Source organism: Pteronotus mesoamericanus, unplaced genomic scaffold, assembly GCF_021234165.1.
Source record: "Pteronotus mesoamericanus isolate MK-2021 breed Mesoamerican mustached bat unplaced genomic scaffold, CSHL_Meso_final scaffold_85, whole genome shotgun sequence".
Taxonomy (NCBI): Eukaryota; Metazoa; Chordata; class Mammalia; order Chiroptera; family Mormoopidae; genus Pteronotus; species Pteronotus mesoamericanus.
In genome coordinates this window covers 72,029,877-72,048,939 of record NW_026555329.1, presented here as the reverse complement: position 1 = coordinate 72,048,939, position 19,063 = coordinate 72,029,877, and the positions used below count along the sequence as shown (strand labels likewise).

General features: G+C 46.4%; 1 protein-coding gene across 1 annotated transcript in view; it reads left to right on the top strand.

Annotated features, from left to right (window-relative positions):
- DGKI (diacylglycerol kinase iota) overlaps positions 1–17,739 on the top strand; it is a 379,645-nt gene extending 361,906 nt beyond the window's left edge. The window contains 4 exon segments of the mRNA XM_054564265.1: positions 775–895; positions 10,611–10,647; positions 12,391–12,490; positions 15,717–17,739. Of these exon segments, the coding sequence (XP_054420240.1) occupies positions 775–895; positions 10,611–10,647; positions 12,391–12,490; positions 15,717–15,833 (375 nt within the window). The 3' untranslated portion in view covers positions 15,834–17,739.
- The last annotated feature ends 1,324 nt before the right edge of the window (positions 17,740–19,063 follow it).

Below are 19,063 nucleotides of genomic sequence, written 5' to 3'. Positions count from 1 at the left end.
CTTAGACTATGTTCTCATTTAGCTACCTTATTCTCAGATTGCAAAATCTGTATTGTTGTTTTTTTCTAGTCTGGTCTCATATTTTAGGTATTTTAGGTCTCGACTACTATGTCCTCTGAATCCATTTATTTCTCATCACACAGAATGCATGCATGCGGGGCCATAGACCTGGGTAAAGAGGGAGCCACACGTGTGTGTGGGTGTGGATGTGCTGTATGCTTGTGCCATGTGCGCATGTGCAGTGATTTCACACAGGAGGAAGGAGCTTCTACATTCGGCAACTAGGTTCATCACAGATCCAAGGAAAACTAAAGATCAGTGAAGGAGTCACCTGTCAGACACCAACTGAATCCTGCCCATAGCTTTAAGTATTCTTTCATTCAAGGAAAAGCGGAGCCAACGTGGGAAAGCTTTTATCCTCTTCTCCACCCTCCACTCCCTTGGAACAGGGACCAGTGCCCAGAAAAGAAAAAGACAGAAAAAAAAAAAGGAAAAGAAATAAATAATTCAGTATATTTCAGTGTCCTTAGCCTGTTCAACACCTATGCACCCTCTCAGGAGTTAGCGAAACACTGGCCATGTATTTGAGTGGTAACACAATCGAGGAAGGTTACTGCATCACTCTGCTGTTTCTCTGTGTCCTCTGAGAATAGAAACATTGGTGGTTTGCTACATTGCTCTTATTTTAAACTCTCTTAAAACACCAGTGAGCTGTTTTCCTTGTTCCGGACTCTGCCTGAGTTTTGGGGGGGTTTTTTTTTCCCTCTTTTTCAGCTAATAGAAAGCTATAAAAATGGAGGCAGCCTGCTAATTCAGGGACCAGACCACTGTTCACTTCTTCACCACGCAGCTAAAACCGGCAACGGGGAGATTGTGAAATATATCCTTGACCACGGTGAGTAGGCACAGTGAACCAAGGACCACTTCTCCATGAAATAGATTGAATTTGCTAAGTTGACTTCCACCCAGGCTCCCTGTGGAAGGGTGGGAGCGCTCTCCACCTTGTAGCCGACTCTTCCTGCTTATTGGAGCCACGGGATTGTAGACCACTGGCCCGTAGAGGTGCCCTTAACCAATCGATTAATAGAAGTAATTTTCCTATCAAGATATTTGCAGAGTATTTGGGGGCCGATTAAGTTTTTTTCAAAGGACAGACAACAACGTGGACTGGCATAATATGCTTTATTGTTTGCGGAAGAGCTTTTATGTTTGGGGAAGTTACCTGGTGGGAACAAGGTTCCTAATCCATATTTGCAGCTGATCATTCCCAGGATTAATGAGACTATTTTTCCTGTCTTTCTAGTTTTCTAGATTTGTTGTTGTTGTTGTTGTTGTTGTTGTTTTCTGTTTGAATGTCCTTCATCTTTTCAACTCGAAACACACTTTATTCGTCTTGGAAGTCTCGCGTCCTCTGCGGCAGTGCATGCTCACCTCCTGGGTGGCTTCCTGCCTCACTTTCTAATTCAGGTTTTACCATTTGCTGGGAGCAGCTGGTGATTTTTAGCATCTTCCTCTCAGAGCCCCTCAGAGACGTAAACACACGTGATGGATGTCGCATGTTGTTTGTTCCTGATAGTTTCCCATGTTTCTAGTGTTTCTAGGATAAAGAATAGGAATAAAGGGGACAAAATCTGCCTGGCTTGGCTGTTTTCAAAGGAGAAAGAGTGGCCTAGCCTCCAGCTTGGGCAAAGACCCTGGAAGATTTCCCATGAGCCCGAGCAGAGAGCCTGTGGCCAACCTTCTACGCGTTCAAATTCGGGCTGGAAATAGAAAGCCTATTAGTAGACATTCACATTCCCTCTTGCTCTTCTTTTTACTCAGTTTAGCAAACGTCTTATTTCACTCATTCATTCCATTAGTCATTCCACAAATATTTGTTACAGACCAGTACACACACAAGAATAAAATAGAGCTGCTGTTTTCAAGCAGTTGCAAGCTAAAGAAAAAATAATCATCGTAGGCATAATTAAATTTAAAACATTTATATAGATGTTTCAAGTCCTATTGCAAAGCCACAAAGAGAGAACATAGTTACCATTATCAGAAGCACATGTTCTATGCCAGATGCTTATACTACACACATTGCTGGGTCTTGGAAAGACCTTGTAAGGTAGGTTTGAGACTCTCAGTCACATTAGACTTAGCTGCTTTGTCCTAGTACCTTCTCACCATGAGGCGTTTGCTTGAACCCTTGGCTTGAATTAGGGTGGGAAGAGTGGTTTAGGCAAAGGAGAGGGTGTTAAAGCAGGCTGACGATCAGCAGAGGACTCCTTTCCCCCTTGCAGGTTCAGTGGGGGGACCCCAAGCCCGTGCGTGGTGGAGAGCCTATGTAGGAAAACCGTGTTCCTGGTGCTGTGTCCAGGACGTGCAACGTCCCACCTCCTGCTCTCTGACCCTTGTACCACCGGCGGTTAAAGCATTCCTCTTCGGACAAGACTTGCAAAAGCAATGGTGGCATCATTTCTTCTTGCCTCCTCCACAAATATTTTTGTAAAAAATCATAGGTGTGAGAAGCAGAACTAAATGTTAGAACCCAGCCCTGTAGATAAGGTATAAAATCACAAAGAAAGCTCCCAGGACGATCTTCCCTTGATCGAAATAGTCTCAGGGTTTCTACTGCATGAAGTTTGGGTGAGCTTTAGGTATACACTGTTGCTTTATTTCCCTTTGGCTCAGGCTAAAGCAGCTCCTCGTCGCTGTCTTCTTGATCATTTTCAATTTTTCCTTCCTAGTTTTTCCCTTTATCCAATGAGATTGGGTGCTTGTTGGCATCCTTAGGTTATTTAATACCCACCTGCCCTCTCTGGAGCTAGGTGGGCCACTGATACCCATTTGAGTGATAACACAGTTTAGGGACCCTCTCTCTCTCTTCACCTCTCCCCAAGAGATAGCGCTTCCCCCCACTTCCGGTTCCTGTCAGTATCAGTTACCCGCTGGTGCCCCTCCTGGTCTCAGTCATGAGGCTGCCGTGAGCTGTAGTTTTGACTGAGTCTGTACTGAAGGGGCCTCTGGCGCATGTTTGGGGCTCTCAGCTGAGGTGGCTGGATGGGCCAGGGCACCTGAGCCTTTCTCTGTCCCTGGGTTTCCATCCCAGGCTGCCGCACAGCATGATGGTCCTAGGGTCCCAGGAGGGGAGAATAACAGCTTCCAGACGTCCTGAAAGTCCTGCATCATCTCTGCAGCGTTCTGTTAGCTGAAACAAGTCACAGGCTGGTCCTGACTAAAGGGATGGGGAGACAGACCCCACTGCCCCATAGAAGAAGCTGCACATAATTTGTTGCCAAATTTAATACACCTTGTTCCCTTACCTTCTGTCATCTTCAACCGACAATGATGACCCTACTTTCTCAATATCCTGAACTGCTGATCTGCCTGAAACCCCCTGGCGCTCTGCTTTGATATTGCCCTTGGTTCTGGGTCCTAAGACTGCTTGGCAACAACAGTTCTTCAACTTTGCAAGTTCTTAAACAAGGTCCCCCCATTTTAGCCTATGTCCCATGCAACATTTGAGATTCACACTAAACATGGAAACAAAACCCTTCACTCGGTTGAGTCTTCCCGAGGGCATGAGGCATGAGACATCAGGCGGTACCCCTCTAACGCCCTGGGTTTTCCTTCCCCCTCTACTCCCTCGTCCACTGTAGCCACGCTCACAGGGCGTGGAGTTCCTAACCCCCATCGTAGGTCGGTACACACGTGCTTTGCTGGGCAAGACATCTATCAGGCACATTAGTCTTGATGCTTTGACCAAAGCCCGACATTCTAGTGCTCAACAAATTTCTCTTCCATCTCCCATGTCTTCTGCAAAGGGCGAACCACAGGCTACAGCTCTGTCAAAACTGAAAGACACCAAAAGATGTATTAATTCCTTGGAGGAGGGTGCTATTTTTCCAGTTCTTATTGTTAGATTTTATAAACTAGTTGGTGTAATATGTATGCTAATGAGAAAAAAACTTCAGATTCCTGTAATCGCCCCAACTTCACTCACAGGAAAACACCCACAGGAGATATTCTGTCCCCTCCCTGCCTCACCAAGAGGAAGGCTGTGGAGACAGGGACGCAAAATCTGGCCCTTCTGTTTGAAAATAAAATATTACACTCTACAGTCTAAAGATCATGGCCTTTTTTGTGAATGGCAATTTTTTTTTTCAACTGTTAGCACGATAGTCAAACAACGAAAACTAAATCACAGTTGATTTTTATTGAAGTTACTATTTACCAATCAGATAGGCATTGTCCATTTCATACTCACTATCGATCCCATTTCTGTTTATTCGGGATTACGGATATAAAATCTTTTGTCATAATCAGCCAAATTCACCAGGTTCCTTAAGAGCTAAGCACTTCAGCTCATCTGTTTTTATTGTTGTTTGCTTTAATGTCTTCAGTTGCTGATGCCATTTATAGCAACCTGTGCATTTGGGGACTGAACACCATCTTTGCAGAACTTCTCATCTAGAAACCCCTTTGAATGATGCTGTCTTGGAGCTGGAGATTAGTGCACGGAAAACCTGACCCTTTCTCTGCCCTGTAACCATCTTCGGAATGTGATCTGTGCTTAGAGGAACCGTCTCATTAAATAGTGATGGTGACTCGCGTTCCCCTGGTCTGACAAGGAAAACAGCCTTTGTCAAGGTGCTTCCGCGAGACTGGAGTTGGAGGATGCATTTCAGACGATGACATTGTGTCTATAAATTAGTATCATATTTGCGGTAGATGGGTCTGAGCAGTTTGAATTCATGTAAATAAAAAAAAGAAAGGAAAATGTCATACTGCACCAAAGAGCAAGAGGAGCGCTCCTCCTAGTCTCGAACTCTGAGCATTTCTTGAAGTTGTAGTTGGTTCTTTAAAAAAATTTGGTTCAAGTCTTTCCTGTGACTTCATGGGATACAAACCCTGAAAATCGTTCGAAGACCTGACTGTGAAGATGCCTTTAATGACAAGGCTTCTGAGAAAACAGGGGTCCCTTTCTTTTCAAAGTGCATGATGGAACTTGTATGCGGCCTGGTGGCCTCCTGTGTCCTTCCTCTCCCCTCGGCCTGGCCCTCTTCATTGGCTGTTTATGGCGAGCAGGGCGGCCCGCCGTCGGGGAGGACACCCCCGAATAGGGCTCCCAGCCACCACGCTCAGCAGTGCCGGTCTCTTCTAAGGCCCTTCCTAAAGCCGCAGGGGGTCTGGGGGGCTTGAGATGTGTGCTGCGTTCTGAGGCTTGGAGGGTTTTTTCCCCCCTCTCCTGCATCTTCTTTGGGAAGTCTTGTCTCAGATTCACAACATGCTGCGTTCCTTTATGAACACTGGAATCTGGGCATTTGGAGGCTTGAAAAGAGAGGGAGGGGGAAGGGAGCTCACAATTCCCCAGGGACAGGGTGGAGCGAGGAGGAAGCCCAGGATTCCAGCTGAGATTCCCCCAGCCCTCCTTGCTTTTCAGCTCCTTTCAGCTATCATTTTTACCCACTGCTTCCTCCCTGATTTGGGCCTCCAAAGGACTTTTGTGTTGTTTGTCTTTTACCACCCTGCACACGTTGGCTCTTTTGTTTTCTTTTACCTCCCCACTCCTACCCCGTTGCCCCCTACCGTGTTTCCTGATAGAAATCTCACTCATGCATTGCTTTTTGGATTTCAATGGCTTATTTTGTCTTCCCTCTGTTTCTGTCTTCGGTCTTTCTTTTCTTACTTCTACCCCCCTTTTTCTGCCTCTGGTCCCTGAGAGAAACGACCACCATCCCGCTGGGTCAGGATGACGGTGCCGTTGGAGTCCCCAGTGCCAGCTCTCCCCACATCTGCGCCGCCTTTGTCCTGGGCCACGGGAGGATTTGGAATGGTCTGCTGGCAGCGTCAGGGAGACTGATGGGAAATGAGGGCCGGACAGAGAGAGGCCATGGGGGGGTGGAAGGAATAGCAAAGGGGATTTGGATGCCTTGGTGTGGGAAGCAGATTAAAAGATGCACGTGACAAAAGACACATCATACATAATACAAGTGCAATATTGATAAAGTTGCATCCGCAAGACCTGGGGCATGCGGTGGAAGAGCCTACGGGGTAAATGCTGGGCAGCGAAGCTGCGGCTTGGGAGGCTTCACTACTCACTGCGCAGTTCTCTTTCTTGTGCTGGGACATCTGCGAAGTTGTACTTCCTTCAGTGTTCCCGACACATCGATGTGTCTTTCCCTTTGATGTATTTTTTTTTCTGTCATTTTTCAGACCATTTCCCATATAGCACAGTCTTCTGAAACCGTGTTCCATTTATGGGTCTTTCTCCGAGAAGAAATACAATATTGGCTGGGATCCACATTGATTTTTAAATGTCTTTCATTCACTTACTCACTTAAAAAATTAATTCCGTCCTCCCCACTCTCGAGGGAAAAAAAGTTATAATAACAGTTACTGCTCATCTTTATTATTCTAAATACTTTCAATGCATGAACGTATTAATTCTTACAACAGCCCTACACAGTAAGTTCTCTTATCTCTGTTTGGCAGGTGGGGAAAACGGAAGCATGGTGAAGTTAGCTTAGTTGCTAAAGCTCACACATAATATAAGATGTGGCCTTTGCCCTCCGTGGTCCTAAAACCCAGCAAAGGGCAATGAAACATGGATAAACACCCACAGTGCGGGGTAGTGCCGCATGAGTATCCTATGCAGGGCTCCAGGGACCACCGTGCAGAGCTGTGGAGGGGCAGCAGTTTCCTTCCGCTGGAAACTTCAAGAACTGCGCACACCCGTGTCCCTTCAGCAGGGGCTGAGGGTTGTCGCGGTGCAGGCCAGCTGTGGGGCGCAGGGCGGGCGCCGGGGCAAGCCCCGGGAGGGAGGAGAGCCAGGATTGCCTTTTATACTCAGGGAACAACTGGGAGTTCTCCACTGACGATTTAATGGTGTTCCTCCAAATTCCTTAGGGGAGATGACACGGTATTCGCCATCCAAACACACTTAGACATAAAATACAAAATAAGCCCCAAATGTTCCTCATCGATATATATTGAAGGAATTTAAATGCCTTTCTTTTCTCACTTTCTCCTGTTCTCTCCCTTATTCGTGAGACTCAAATTCACTTTCCAAAAATCACAGATGCTCTTATTATATTCTTTTTACAAGAGATCATAGGAGTCTTTTTTTTTGTTGTTTGTTTATCCCACCACACCCCCACTTCAAATCTTATGCCTAAGCTGCACAGGGTACTATTAAGCAGCACAATGTGCTATTGCCAATAGCTTCCAATAGGCCATTGAAGGGACAGATAAGGAGGGAAACCACAGCCTTGCCTGAGACTGCGCCTGGCACTCACTCTTCTTGTTTCCTTCCCTGCATCCCCCCTTGCACTATGCAGATGCCATTATTTTACTGCAGCTTATAAAAATTATTTGAAAATGTACCTATACTATTCAAACTAGCTCACCACTCCCATCTATGATCAGCCAGCAGCCACCCTTCGCTATTCATTGGCTGTTTGCCTACCAGCGTTCACAATGTCTGTGATGCTGTGATGTTGTGCTCATGGGGAGGATGAGGAAAGTTTGGATTCGTTAAGCCCATCATTCCAGAGCCATTCCCCAAACCTCCCACTGGAGTTTGCTGAGATGTTCACTAAGAGCAAACGTGTCTTGTTTGAGCCTCAGTCTCTCTCTCTCATCTCCGTCAGCTGCGGAGGACGAAGGGGGAAAAGGGAGGTACAGGCAGCATCAGGCCAGCCTTACTCGCCAAGAGGGTAACCAACTCGCCAATCGCTCTGGGTTGGCCGCATGCAGGGTGATTCTTGTCAGAATGGGAGGAGCAAGGTCCTTTCTCTTCCATGTCCCCATTTACAGAGTGTCAAACAGTTGCCATTTCAGCACAGGTGAGCCCGCTCAGTGTCCTCCCACCTGCATGGAGGCTGGGACCCTGGGGTCCACGGACCCAGCTCTGAGCGCTGAGGAGAGGAGGAGATGGACCAGGCCTAAGTGCCGGTGCAGTTAGCAGTAATGATGGCGCTGGGCTGCTTGTGTACATAGAAGTCCTTTCAACTGAAATGGCTTGGAAGGTTTGCTGAAGGTGACAGCAGTTCTTTAAAAGGACCATTGGACACTATAAGTCTCCCTGTCCCTGACCTCTTGGAAAATGTCCTGTGGGCAGTTGAGCAGACCTGGAGCACTTGGTTCTCAGGACATATAATTCAAGTCCACGAGTGGCTTCACCTGTAGGTTGGAGTGAAACGGCCCTTTGATATCTCCTGTCTTCACTGGCGTTCCAGCATCTTGACTCGGCATCTGACGTGACCTGCTGTGTCATGTCAGAGAAGAAGACACTTCACAATATCTAAACTTCAGACCTTGTATGTAGCATGCCAGCTGTTTTAAGCACGTAGCATGTATTAACTTATAAAATCTCACCGCACTCCAGTGAGGCAAATATTATCAGTCTTACTTTATCTGTGTGACAGTCAAGGGTCTGAGAGGTAAAATGAACTTGCCCAAGACCTAGTAAGTGGCAGGTAGAGCGGGAATTTTAAACAGAGGAGATTCAGCTCTAGAACCTTCACTCCTACCCACTGCATTATATAGCTTTGTACTTCTGTGGGTGTGTGCGTGGGGATGATCATTCACGTTTCCTTAAAACCACAGGACTGAGGAGCAGAAATGAAAGAGTTAAATCTTTGTTGACTGTAGGGTAGATTCTCAAGGGATATGAAAAATAAAAGTATTTTTATTCTCGAGTGATTTAGAATAATTTATTTAAGGGGACAAGACATACAACCAAAAACCAAAGAGATGGTATAAGGGTAGAACCAAATAAGTTTTTTGGGAGGTCAGAAAAGGGATAAATTCCTCTGTCAAAGGTGGTCTTTTCAGAGGACCTTGTCAGAGACTAGACTTTGGAGGACGTGGAAGGTATAGGTATGAGGCTAGAGAAGGAAGGCTGTCCTTGATAGGGACAGTTCGGGGGACAAGCCTTCAGAGTGAGGAGAATCTGAGAAATATGCAGGTGATGGGGAAATTACCATCTTGGCTTATGTGAAAAAAATGAACCTTGGGAACAAATTGAAGGAAAGTAGTTCCAAAGGAAGATTGTGTGCATCAATGTTTAAATACTTGGGTGTAAGCAGTAAATTTGGTGAGTTGGGAACCTGGAAATCTAAATGACATGTGACCTTTTTATTCTTCTTAGTAACAGTTTCTTTGTGCTAATTATGTGTCAGGCAGGGACAGATGGGGAGGCCCGTTTGTGAAACAGGACAAGTAGGACAGACATTGTTGGAGAAGGTTTGTCTGGCCTTGGCGACCAGTGGATGTGAGAGAGAGGAGGCAAGGATGCTGACTTAGCTCTTGGGTGACAAGGAGGATTGTGAAGGTCCCATAACACCTGTTGTCTCCTTGACCAATGTCTTTCATTGTTAGAAAGTCCTAACTTCCTCTTCTCTTTCTTCTGATGATATAATAAGTAATCACATAAGTAAATTTTCAATGATAATGATATCCAAGAACATAGCAAATCAACAGCATCGTATTTCTAAGGACTAAAATGCTCAATACCTAGAACCATGTTGGGCACGCCCAAGTACATTTTACTCATTCATTGAACCAAACATTTAGGCATCTGCTTGGCACCACACTCTCTGTGCCAGGCACCAAGGAAGGGCACGGTGGCGGACAAGTCATAGGCCATCGTCCAAAGGGGTTTACGAGAAGCTAGGTGTAAACAGAGAAATCAGTAGGTGATTTCAATATGGTTTAAATGTCATGATCGGGAAGGTGATTGTATATCCCCTCTCGTTTGAGGTAGTCTCAATTCGGATACGTTATGTCAATTTCCCAATTATAGGACACAGGGCTGATAGACAAAGTGAGGCAGGACATTTAGCGCAGTATTTGGAGTGGGTCCATAGTGGGCTTCATGGAGGGAATGGTCTCAGCTAATAGCTGCAGGCTTCATAGGGTACAGGATTTGGGGAGCGCCAGGGCGGAAGGCAGTGGTGAAGAAAGGGGAAAGGTGGAATGTGTGTGAGGATGGAACGCATGAATGAATGACCATTTAAGACATTGTGAATGTGCAAACTCATAGAACATTTTAACTCCTCCTGAAGCAGCTATCACTTGATGTTTATGCATAACATTTCCTCCAGGTCTTGGAAGGGAAATTTTGTGAAAAATAGAATTTTACTCTATATCTAAAGGAGGATAGTGGACTGTTTGGTATCTATTGTCTCTTGTAGCTTTACCGTTGCATTGGATAAGACCCCACCTCCCAAACTACCTGCCGCCGGAGAACAGGGCACAATCCTTAAAGCCCATCCAATTGTCCCTTTTCTCACCAAGTAGCCACATAATTATTTCTCACCTGTTCTTTTCCAACTGATTTTATTTGTTCAACTTCATCGAAAGCTTCTTGAAGGCTTTTGTAGCTCCTATTCTGCACATGTTGGCTGGTGGTGATTGGGAGACTGGAGGGGAGGAGGTAAGGGGATCCTTTCTTTTAAAGGGAGGGAGAAGGAGGTCTTATTACAAATGATCTTTCTAATGCTGCTTTCCCAGGCATTTTAGTTCTGTGAGTATACCTTTTTTTTTTTTTTTTTTTTTTTTTGTTAATGGTTAGTTTTCAAACTTATTTTTGATGGGCATCTTGCTTTCCTCTTATTCAGGTCCCTCTGAGTTATTGGATATGGCAGACAGCGAAACGTAAGTATCACTTTTCATTCCATAGTCTAGACTATTCTTCAGAACCTACCTAGGAGAAGAATGCAGTGTCTAGGGCATACAGTAGATAATTTCCACATCAGTGATAAGAAGTCCACCTCCAACTGTATTTATAACTGTGCAGGACTAATCTTCTCAATCAAAAATTACCCAGTAAAAATTGATGGCAAGTGTAACGGTTGCATGCATAGCTACCGCCATTCTTCATTTAGAGATTCCTATAGGTGAGGTACACTTCCGCACTGGTGCATCTTGGACTGCTGAGAAGTCTAAACAAATACACTCACCTCCCATCCCCCTTTCTTTTTTACTCTTTCTCAACTGGGGTTTGTGAGAAAAGTAAGCCCTCATGCTCCAAGCCATATTTGCAGGTAAAGAAACTTCTTTGCTGCATCTAGCATGGAACAGTGCCTGCAGGACAACTCCTGGAGAACCGAGAACATGGTGGCTCCAGTCGTCTCCATGTTCTGCAGGTCAGAAAAGGAACGCTGGTGAAAAAGTCATCCCCTCTGGGGTGATCCCCAAACTGATAATGTTTGTTTTCAGCTTTCCACCCCGCCTCCCCGCCCAGGGCAGCAAAATAGCTACTGCTCCCCAAACAAGGACACATAAAGACGAAACATCTAACTCTGGAAACGAGATAGAACCACTAGAGAACTCCAAGGAAATTCAAAAACGAGTAAAGAAGGGGCGGGGCGGAGTGAGCTGGCAGGGCGAGTGGAAGGAAGAGTGGAAGGAGGTGTGGCGGAGGCGAAGTAGCAATGAATAGAATGGAGGACAAGGGGGGGGGAACGCCACGAGTTACTGGACGCCGAGGAGACTGTCCATTGCTACGAGGAGCCTGTCCACACACTGTACAGCCTACTGGCAAGTTTGTCACTTAGCCCCAGTTTGCCTTCTCTGAGGTCTACATTTGATTTTTAAAGAAGCACTTTGGCATTAAGTGTCTTTTCAGTGCTGGATTCCAACTGGGAAAATCCTCCTCCTCATGGGCCGGTTAGAGGGGCAGAAATAGCTGCCTTCTCTTGCCGTTTCCACACGGAGTGGCTGGCCTGGGGCCCAGCACCCACTGGGGTGGCTCTGGTCCCCTGCCTGAGCTCTGCCTGCATCTCGCTGTGCCTCGCAGAGTCTCCGTGGCTGGCCCTCCCCAGCCACCTGCCCCGCGTGGAATCCAGGAGGCAGGCCAGCGCAGGAGTTGGCCCCGGTCTTTGAAGTTGAGTTCCCGGGAGCTGTCCCTCCCAGGGCCACATGGTGGCCTGCCGAGCACCGCCTGAGGGGCCCGAGGGCCGTGGTTCCCCATCGGTGCTCCATCTGCGTCCTCCCCCATCCCATTCCACCTAAATGTGTCCATGGAGAGAACAGCTTCACAGTGTCCAGACACATCCACACACACCAGCCTCTCTAATGGTGCCATGGAGTCTTCCCTAAACCAAACATGAGCAGCTGAAAACAAAATCATTCAGCCCAAAACCAACACTGTTTAGAAAAGAGGCCGGAGTCAGACACTGCGGTTGCTTGATGACTGACTGGAGGCATTCCTGGGACCCCCGCCCCGCCATGGGCCCCGCCTGCAGCCAAGGTCTCTGCTGCAGGCAGAGAAAGAGGCCGAGGAGCATAGAGCAGGGGCAGCGGGGCTAGGATGTCCCCCCACCCCTCCCTGCAGCCTCCACCCCCACCCCCGCCCCAGCCCCTTGATGGGTGGTTTCCATTTCGCCTTTGATTTAGGGGTGAGACCGCGCTGCACAAGGCGGCCTGCCAGCGGAACCGGGCTGTGTGCCAGCTTCTGGTGGACGCGGGAGCATCTCTGAGAAAGACGGACTCCAAGGTAACTTGATGAGCCAGTGCAAACATCCACCCACGGGGCCAGATCGCAGGCCCCGTTGCCTTCTCTTGTGCCCGCAGCCAAGGCATCCTTTCTGTGCTCATGGAAGTGCCGGGGCTTTGGAAAAAGGAGGAAAAAATAAAGTGTTTCATTTAGAGAAACTGCAATTTAAATGTATAAGCACAAAGGGAGGGTGCGTGCTCGCCTATGGGGCTTTAGAAACCTCTGGACGCGCTGGCCTTGGGGTTCGGGGTTCTCCTGCCAAGTGCCCGCAGCCAATTAGTGAGGAGGCGAAGTTCAAAGCGCCAGGAAAGGGGTCAGGTTCGTGTTCAAAGGCATTGGCATGGTCTCCGAGCAGGCCCTTGAGGGTTTCCCCTTCATCTGCTTAATCCAGGGTAGCTTAAAACCTGTTGCTTATATGGCTTCATATGTGGGTCTCAGAGTGACTTTCAGCCACTTCCAGGGTGGAGGTCGGGCTGCACAGCGAGCGTCCAGTTTATGGGGAGCGCCCGGGGAAAGGGCTGAAAGCCAGAGTGAAGGAGGAGTCACAGCCTGGTCATTCGGGCCTAGGACTGCAGCCCACGGCGTGGCAGGGAGTGGGGGGGACGCAGACCGACCCCACCGGGGAGCCTGGTCAGCTCTGAGAACTCTCCCGCACCCTGGGGAGACGCTAAGAAAACGCAGTCCACCTCGCTCAGGGGGTGGCAGAGGAGAATTTATATACATATGGACCTCGTTCAGCAGGTGGTGAGTAATCTAAGTTTGTGGCCAGTGAATGCAGCGTAGACCAGTGACTTAGAAGCCTAATAAAGGCTTATGGCCCATTAGCCTCATGTGAGTGATGAGCGTCTATTTATGTGCAGTTTTCCCCCTGGGGGTTTCCTCCCACTGCAGGGTATGTTGGGAAATCACTCTCTCGTGGGGCTCTCCTTCCTTCCTGAGCCAGTTGTGCGTCACTGTGTGATTCTCCGCTTCCCCCGCCACCTCCTGGATCCTTGCTCTCTGACGGAGGTCCCCGGCCACCTCCCTAGGCTTCAAACACATTAAGCTGGGCTGTTACCTGTCTGGTTAGTTAATTGGGGATACGATTTCAAATGGCAGATAATTGCTCAGTGTGATGTTCTTCCCAGCTAATATTTGCCCTCAGATGCTTTGATATGAAACGTCAACAGGGAACACAAACCGTGTGGGCGGGGCCCGTGGAGCCGTGATCTGAGGTAGAGGCGGACTGGCTGGGGCCCCTCAGACCATGCAGGGGAGCTGCCTGTTTACCACACAAAGGACTTGTCTTAGGTCCAATGCGGACAAGAAAAAGAAAGTGAGGAGCAACAAGAAATAGAAGGACAAACAAAACACTGGGCAGGAGGCCGGGCCTCTGGGCAGATGGCTTTTTTTTCTCTTTCTAGGTTTTTGTATCAGGTTAATGGGCTCAGTGTTCCTTGAGGTTTCTTCCTATTCTGTGTCACGCCTGTGTGTGCCTTTTTTGCAAAACACAAACAACTTTATTATTTTTATAGCTATGTCTGTTTTTCTCTCTCATTTTCTTAAGTAGGTAAAGCCATGCTATACATGGTATTGTGTTAACTTTTCACCCAACTTTATGATCTTACCATATGAAGCACTATAGTCTTGCTTCATCCTTTCCAGGGATCCTTTGTTTTTCCATTTTATAATTTGATGCTAGGTGAAAGGATCAGATCTGATCATTGTGACTAAATCTGGGTTTTTTGTTGTTGTTGTTTTGAGAGAAGCAATGTCTTGAAAATTTCTCTTTGTAGAGAACAATTCCTTAAAAATCATCTCAAAGTCCCACTCCCTGAATTTTCAGAAGCTATAAGAATTCCAACCTTGTTAATATTGAAGTAAAAGCAAGATAGTCTATTAACACTATGAAGAAGTTGTATAAAATTGTTGTAGTAACTTTAAGCAAGTGGATAAATGTTAAATGCCAACTAAAGTAAAATTTTAGAGAGAGTCCGGAGCCACTGATGTTTCCTTTCGATCCTCGCCCTACATACCCCTGGAGGCCACTAGGAACAGGCTTAATTGAGGTTGACACAACCCGTTGCGATGGCTGAGCTGTGACAGGGGACACTCTCATCTTGTGTGCATTTATACGTGGAGCTCTTTCCTTAGGACAAAGATCGTGCCTCTCTTCTTTCCTTGGAACGTAATGTCACTCATTCGAGTAGATAAACCTATGTTTTTGGACAAAAATTAAAAGTTTCAGGGAGTGTTAAGTAATATCCATAGGCACTCAAAAGAAAAAAATCTTCCCTCCTTTTGTTGCTGATTATTGTTCATTGGCCTCATTTCAAAAATATCATGTGTGTGCGCCTGTGTGTGTACATACAAATATGCCCAGAGCATTAGAATGGCCTGCAAGACATTATATAATCATTTTAAATGATGCAGAAGAACATTTGCTGACAAAAAAAGTTTTATGTATTATTAAGTGAAAAAGCATGTTTTATAATAGCGTATAAAACAAGCATGGTTTTATTTTGATAAAAATAATTATGTATGGAGCTTCAGAGAAAGAAAAATAGCTACACTCTAGAAGGTTAACCATGGATATCTTAGTGTAGTGGATTGTATTTTTATTTTCTTCTTTATGCTTTTCTACTTTTCCAAGTTTTCTTTAATCAACATTCATCACTTTTAACATCAAAAGTAAGTTAAAAGAAGTTAACTTACTTTTGGGAGTGATGAGAACGTTCTAAATTGGGAAGAACTGAACTGAAGTCTGCGAAACCAGCTGGAAAACCCTTTTAGATTGTTGTGACCAACCCGCCTTCTTGGAATCTGCCTGTTGCTTCCCAGACTGAGTATAACAGAAAGAGTCCCAAACTCGAAATCAAATGCCTGCTCCCCTGTTTATTCAGTGATTTCTATCCACCTTCTTCCAAAATGGATCTGGATGCCAAACACCCTGTGCTACAGTTTCCTGCTATGTGCTCAGTTAGACTCTGTGATTCTCTGTTTCCTTAGAGGAAAACCCTACCTGTCAAAAGTGATGGTCTCTTTCTCTTGAACTTACCCATCTTACGTGTCCCATGTGATGCTGTTGTCAGATAATAGATGTGAAAGCATCTCTTGAACTCTAAAACAGTAAACATGGAAGGACCCTATTAGTGAGTAATCTTCGAGTATCTTTGTTTCTGTGGATTTTTTAAAAAAATCTCAGCCTGAGCATTTGTGTTTCTTCCCTTTTCACTTTTACCTACAGGGTAAGACACCTCAAGACAGAGCTCAGCAGGCTGGGGACCCTGATTTGGCTGCTTACCTAGAAAGCCGTCAGAACTATAAGATCATTGGCCACGAAGACCTGGAAACTACTGTTTGACCCTAGGAGATGGGCAAAGAGAACCTGAGCGAGCATATCACCTGTGCCCTGTCGGCCATCGGGCAGCTCCCCTGGAAGAAGCTGATGGAATCCATAGTCTGTCTCTCGCCTGCAAGAGTCTACCTGAGACTGTGCCACCAGTTTTTAAGGGCTACCAAGATGTACAACAAAATAGGATAGCCCACAAAGGACGAGGCAGGATACCTGGAGATTTGTGGAATACGAGTTCCGCAAAATTTGATCCTTATCGCTTCCAGCAAGTAGCATGAACTTCTGTGTCCACCTGTATCATTTATTTTAAAGATTCAAAGGATGTTCGTATAAAAGGCACTGCTCCCTCCCCCCCCATGCATTCACCTTCCCTATACCACACCATTGTCCTGTAGCTACCCATCCATTGAAAAAATGTGACATGATCTCTCTTTACATTCAGTCTTTGAAGACCGACTGTCTGAAGGTCTTTGAAAACCCTCTGGATGCCCTGCAGAAATGTAACTGTTAAACCGCTTCCATTTCCAAGACTAAATATACCCAAGGACGATCAGTGACATTTTTTGCATGTCTCTTCTCCCTCCCTAGTCCCTTTCCATCACCTAGGAGCTGGGAGATGCCACATGGGTAACGTCGACTTGTGCATTGTACCTCTGAGGTATGGTGAGGTGGCATGGGAGTCGCCTGTTCTCAGAGGGACCTCAGAAAGGTAACCCAGGGGTTGGCCCAGGTTGCAGGGCTGCTGCCGACAGCCACCAAGGGCGGGTTCAGCTTGGGCTGTTTGCGCAGCGCCGTACTGCCTATGTAGCCATCTTTGCCTTTTGCTGCGATAGAGATGAGCAATGGGTCAAGCAAAGGCCCGCGGCCAGTTTGCAGAAGCGCCCGACTTTCAGTGCTGTTTTAACAGCAGAGCAGAAAACCACGTGTGGGAACTGTGGTTCCAGGAAGTGGAGCTCTGTGCCAGCGCTGACTTCTACACTTTTTGGAGTGATAAATGGAAAGCAGGCCAGTGGACTTGAAATACAACAGCAGAAGCAAAAGTAGCAACACATGTCAAAGAAACTCACTTAAGTAAGAAAACAGTCACTGGAATTTTGCACAGAGGCTAAGAAGTACAGACTCTTGGGTACAGTGGCGGGGGGGCCCATTTTAGGTTTTCCTTCTAAGATTTTGGTTTTCATGAGCCCAAGTACACCTTGGCCCGAGGACAAGCCTTGCTGCGTGAGTCTCACTGCCGACATTCAGGACGCGCGGCCCTTTCTGATGGATGCCTCACCTATTTACTTGGCAGGTCTCAATGGCATTCCTGCCAGCACTATAGCCCCATTTTACATGTGCGGGGCCATCTAATATATCATTTTCTCTATTTTCTTCTATCCGGAAGTTCCTAGTGCGAACCACGGGGGGAGCCCAGCCAGGAACGTCTCTCTGGCAGTGGAACGGGAACCCTAGTCCTGCCACAGAGCAGCTGGTACTCACAGGTGCCTCTGTGAGGGGCTTTGTGATCATTGAAAAAGTCTTCTAACTATTGGTGAAAATGTCTACTCAACTTGGGTGTAAGTCAGAAAGGAATGTGGTGATCGAGGGGTTTGCTTCGAATTAAATGTCTGTTTTCGGAGCTCTTCTCCATTTTGCTCTTAGATATAAGCAACACGCTTCCTTACTGTTCCTGCACGTGAGTGTAAACGATTGTTTCTCTACATTTAATTTAAAGTGGTGATGCGTTGCTTAGCTGAATCACATTTTGATCACGTATCACTTTGAAAGCACAGATACGATGCACTGCTATTCAGTAGGAATAACCTCTCAGTGGATGGGGACTGAGTCTCTCCTTAGTCGTTTCAAAATCAAATGGCTGTCATTATTTTCAGCTGTGGGAGGAAGGGTTGGAGGCGAGCAATCTATTTCCATAGATCGGCCTTAGAAATGCAACTATCGTTTGGGTTTTATGGCGGGGGGGGGGGGGGGGAGGGAGGGACTGCAGTAGATTGGTTCCAGAAGCTGGAAAAAATATGCTCCCAGCGAATTTAATCACTGGGCTTCTGCTGGGAGTTTTCAATTGGTGGGACTGTCAAGGAGACGTTGTGATGACAGAAATATAATCCTTAAAACAGACTGAAATCTGGCTTTGCACGGTGCCTTCCATTCCCTCGATTGAGCCAAGCGCTTGGCCGCGCAGTCAGCCGCCCCGCTGCCACTGCTGGGGCTCAGGACTGTTTTCACCACCTACCATCGCGTATTTCTCTGTGATGCTTCAAAGCCGCTCACGGAAAATTTAGGGTACAGGTGGCCATGGGCCAATTTAAATAGCTCCAATCGAAGTCACAAGTAAAGCCCTAGAATGAAAATAGATGACGTACTGACTGCTGTAGGGATCTTGGAACATTTGGAAATTGTTCAAAACCAAATATATATATATATATATATATATATATAGTAACAGAGTCCCATGTTATTGATGGAGAACAATATATGAGCAAGGAAAATATCTCTTTGAAAAAAGCAAACACCTCCAGGATTTAAGCTTTCCCCAATAAATAAATAAATAAATAATGAACAAAAACAATGACATATGTAATGGCTTCAGCATTACATGTACTTCCTGCAGCATTTTATTTGTTAATTGACCATTGCATGCGACAGTGCTGGGCATTAGAAAGAGCTAAGGCCATATGCGCCAGGAGTTTTCAACTCAGCTTCGGTAGGTAGCATCCCCTTTAAATGGGCCCTTGAGAAGTAGAGAAGTGACTAGGCTGGCCCCAGTCTGGAAACCCACATAGCTTGCATTTGAAAGACAGAAAACTAGATGCCTGTAGAAATATGATTTTCTACAAAAGCTCCCGAGACTCCTGCATGGGGCGTCTGGCGCAGCCGCTGCTCCTCTGGCCTTTGAGTTGGCGCCCTGTCTGCTCTGGGACGCCGTTTTAGATCAGACTGATGGAGAGATGCGCAATGGAGCGTTAGTAGAAGACAACATGATATAACCATAAAGGCAGTCATTTTTGAAGCCTTCTATTCCAGTTTTACACAATTAATGAGATAGAACCCAGTTAAGCTGTGGTGTATCACGTTCAAGGACGTGATACAGCGCAGGAGCCAAGAAGGAAATAAACACCATGGCTGGGAATTTCACTTTGAGAGCTCTGGTTACATCTATAGAAGTTACAACCTAAAACAGATGCAATTTCTGAAACAGGGTTTTTAGCTGGCAGGCCCTGTCGTGAAATTAGTGACGGCTG